Source organism: Micropterus salmoides, unplaced genomic scaffold, assembly GCF_014851395.1.
Source record: "Micropterus salmoides isolate LMB-PRFRI ecotype aquatic unplaced genomic scaffold, ASM1485139v1 Ms_hic_scaffold_1328, whole genome shotgun sequence".
In the NCBI taxonomy this organism is placed as follows: domain Eukaryota; kingdom Metazoa; phylum Chordata; class Actinopteri; order Centrarchiformes; family Centrarchidae; genus Micropterus; species Micropterus salmoides.
This window is the reverse complement of record NW_024040406.1, coordinates 11,922-15,920: the sequence shown is the minus strand read 5'-3', so window position 1 is coordinate 15,920 and position 3,999 is coordinate 11,922. Positions and strand designations below refer to the sequence as shown.

Here is a 3,999-nt window from a genome sequence, read left to right as displayed (position 1 = left end):
AGATTTTGTCCACAGCAGAATTTACACCAGAATTATTCTGGTTTTTTGATTTTCCAGTAGTTTTCGACTTTTGGTACGCCCCCATGCTGTCTGGGGTCCATCTGTATGGGTATGTGCTGTTAAACAGGCACTAGGGGCCCCAGACTTAGACTGAGCCCTTTTCAGATTCATGATTTTGCTGTGGTCTGAGAGGGGTGTGAGGGGGCTCACTGTGAAAGTTCTGAGAGACATTGGATCTAGATCTGTAATGAAATAATCTACCGTACTACTGCCAAGAGCTGAGCTGTAAGTGTAGCGACCCAGAGAGTCCCCTCATAGCCCGCCGTCGACTCTGTACAGACCCAGAGAGTCCCCTCGTAGCCCGCCGTCGACTCTGTACAGACCCAGAGAGTCCCCTCATAGCCCGCCGTCGACTCTGTACGGACCCAGAGAGTCCCCTCATAGCCCGCCGACTCTGTACGGACCCACAGAGTCCCCTCGTAGCCCGCCGTCGACTCTGTACGGACCCACAGAGTCCCCTCGTAGCCCGCCGTTGACTCTGGTGCAGGGTCGGGTGGGGGGCCAAGAACACGTTGGGTTGTGTTGTCCTTCAGCAGGTGTAGTGAGAGTTTGGCTGGATGTGGTCTGGGTCTGAGAGGTGGGCACAGGGGCTTGTGTGGAGTTCAGTCTGGCTTGTAGACTGAGCCTGTCCCGGTCCTGTAGCTCTTCTCTCAGAGTAGCCAACTCAGTTGTGCAGTTGTCTCTGTCCTTCCTAAGTTCCTTCACCTCCTCACTGAGATGATCCGGCTGTCTTCTCTGACGAGTTAGTTCTTGTTGAAACTCTCTCAGCTGTGATTTGACACTGTCCTGTTCTTTCACTGACAGTAGGAGAGGTAGGCTGCTGTTGGTCCAGCTGCTCTCTGACCTGGACCAGTTCTATTGTTCTCTCATGATGTCCAGGGCCTCAGAGTGCTGGAGCAGGACAGGATCAGTTTCAGCATCTGCAGGCTGTCTGTCTGGAGCAGGGACAGAACAGGACGGTTGGAGAGATGCTTGCGAGGACCTCCTTCTCCTTCTCAGCTCTCAGTCTCATAGCAGGAAAGTCGAGCTCAAACTGTCTCAGGTCTCCTTGTATCGTGGCAGTTCCATGTTTGAACAGGTTTACTGTTATTCTGCTGGTGTCAGAGTCATATTCTTCCAGTGCACTTCTTTTCCTTTTGATAGCTGGGGGGTAGTCGATGGTTTCAGAGTGTGGAGACATCATGAAACAGGTGTTGATCTTCGAGCTTCTGTGTTTAAAACAGCGCTACTGCTGTTTGATGCTGTTGCTAGGTAACCACAGTCCAGTGTTAGCTTGTTAGCTATTAGCTTGAGTGTTTCAGTTGGGACTTGTTTTATGGTAATAAATATAAAAACTTACTGATTTCAGTGTCCAGTAGTTTGCTGTAACTTGTTTATTTTTGTTCTCTCCTTGTTTGTTTCTCTTCAGTTTGATGCTGTTTTCTGAGCTCCTTCTTCAAACTGTATCTCTTTTTCTTCGTTCTCCTCTTTTTCTCTCCTCTGGCGTATTGTGGTCACTTCTTTTGCATTTTCCTCATAAAAAGTCGGTGTTTATCCAATTTTTGGACCAGAAACAAGCGTTTTTTTTAGCAGCAAGTCTCAAACATGACTTCTCAACAACAACAATCTCTCTCTCTCTCTCTCTCTCTCTCTCTCTCGCATGCCGTGCTGCCGACAACTGCATGCATGTAGTCGAGTATTTAACAGACTGAAGAGGTGATACACTGTAAAAAATATTTTTATGTGGGAATAAACACTTTATTATATCACCACTTCAACAAATCCTGACTGCATCATAAACCACTGAAGTTTAACAGTGTGTGACTCCCTCTAGTGGACGTTGTGGAGTATTCTGTTGTCTTTGCTCCAAAGGTTTTTGTACAGAGTTTTGGTGTTTCCTGTCACTGTGGGCTGCAGAGCACAGTAGTACACAGCAGAGTCAGACAGCTGAAGCTTCTGGATCTTCAGAGGAACTGATTTTGAGGTGGAATCAACTGTTGATGAAAACCTGTCCTTGATGTCGTCTGCTGTTTTCCCTTCATCCCGTTGAAAGCGGCTCAACATGAATTTGGGGCTGTTGTTTCCATCCTGTTTGTACCAGAACAAAGTTGGACTTGGGTTGCTAGTCTCAAAAGTACAGCCAAGTGTAACTGTGTCTCCTTCAGCAGCAATGACATCTCCTGCTGGCTGGGTCACTCTGTCTTCTCCTTTACACTCTGGGGAAGAAGAGAACATGCAGAGGAAGAGATGGATCAATAAAGATGATTGATTAAAGGAGAACAATCAGTAGGTTTAAAGAGTTACCTAGCCAGAGAGTCAGAATCAGGATGTTTCTCAGCCAGTGGTTCATGTCTGCAGTGAGAGGGGAGGAGAGAGAGGAAGAACATTGATACTCTGATGGATCTGGGCCTTCACATCATTGGCCCTTCCTCTTCATCATCTGTTGAGGAACTCTCAACATTTACATCTCATTTACATCTCAGCTGTTTAGCTGATGCTCTTATCCAGAGCAGCTCATAATGAGGAGCTTTAACATGTGAACTTTCTGTTACAACAAAGTCTCTTTAACCAGTTTTCACCCTGGAATAGTTAATTCATCAACATGGGTCTGTAATCATTTTAGTTTGTCTCATCATCAGTGATACCAAAGCATTCTGTGTAGAAGAAGACTTCCTTGTGGAGTGCCTTACTGTACAGAAATAGCCTCAATTAAACACCATGATCTGGATTAACTGTGTTTTATTAATAACAGGAGTAATGTTGTAACTTATCATTAGATTGTGTTGTCAGTGTCCACTTGGTGGCGCTGCTGTTCAGTAAAAGGAGGAGCTGAAGTGAGTAAATCTTCAGAGGAGCTGTCAGGTTTTTGTACAGAGTTTTGGTGTTTCCTGTCACTGTGGGCCTCACAGCACAGTAGTACACAGCAGAGTCTGTCACTGCAGCAGAGGAGATCTGCAGATCCATTTGGGTTTTATCATCACTCACTTTAGCAGACCATCTAGACTTTGTTGCATTTTGTGTTCCCAAGTGAAAGATGAGAAACTCTGGTGGTTTTCCTGGATATTGTCGATACCAGAAGAATCGATCTTGACCATCAGCTTGTTTAGAGTATGTGTAGGACACAGTAACAGAGCTGCCTTCTAAAGTGAACTCTTCATTCCTGACTGCAGTGAGTTCTTCACAGCTGACACCTGAAGGAAGAGATAACTCTGTTATTTCATGTTGTAAAAGACTCAACAAATGAATCCCATCCAGAAAAGTTAGTAATGAAACTTTCTCAGCAGGATCTCACATACCTGTTAGAATGGATAGTAACAGTAGAGAAAGTACATAATAGTCCAATGACAGCATGTTGAATAAAGGGAATGTTTCTGCTTTGTGTATTGAACTCTGCTGAATATGGAAGTTCCTCTCTCTTCTATAGTTCACTAACAGTTTAGTTCCTCCCTCAATCTCTCCGTCTCCTCGCAGCTCTGTAGGTTATAGTGGCTTCTAGTGGTAAGGGCTGTGAATTGCGACCTGATATTAACCAACGGCACACTGGCTGCTCCCCCCTCCCTTTGGCAGTCCTAAGGAGAATCTACGGTGGCAGATTGGTTTAGTGGTGGTTTAGTTTCAACTCCGGTCTCTTGTCATCACAGCGTCAGCATGCCGTTCAGAATGCAAACTTAAGGATAATATGGAGATGAGACATGTGATTTTTGGTGATATACAGATCAAAAGACGTTGAGCTGTATTCTTTACATGATGGGTGCTTTTAGTGAATTCTCAAACATCTTCACCGTCTGACTGAACACTTGAGTTATAAAGTACTGGACCCACTGTGACCTGGTAAATGTCAGGGAAAAAATACAACCTCTGTAAAATAAGTGAATGTTAAATTAACTTTAGATACATCAATAAGGTGTCTGGTTATTTAGTGGATTTGCTGCTCATGTGAATCCAGTAACACTTTATTTG

General features: G+C 44.8%; 1 gene segment (V, D, J or C); it reads right to left on the bottom strand.

The window, feature by feature from the left end:
- Positions 1-425: 425 nt before the first annotated feature.
- LOC119901482 lies at positions 426-2,391 on the bottom strand (the record flags this gene model as incomplete). The annotated part of the segment is given in 3 exon segments: positions 426-630; positions 1,955-2,255; positions 2,344-2,391. Coding segments are annotated over 3 exon segments (552 nt in total), but the record flags the coding sequence as incomplete, so codon positions are not given.
- Between the last annotated feature and the right edge of the window lie 1,608 nt (positions 2,392-3,999).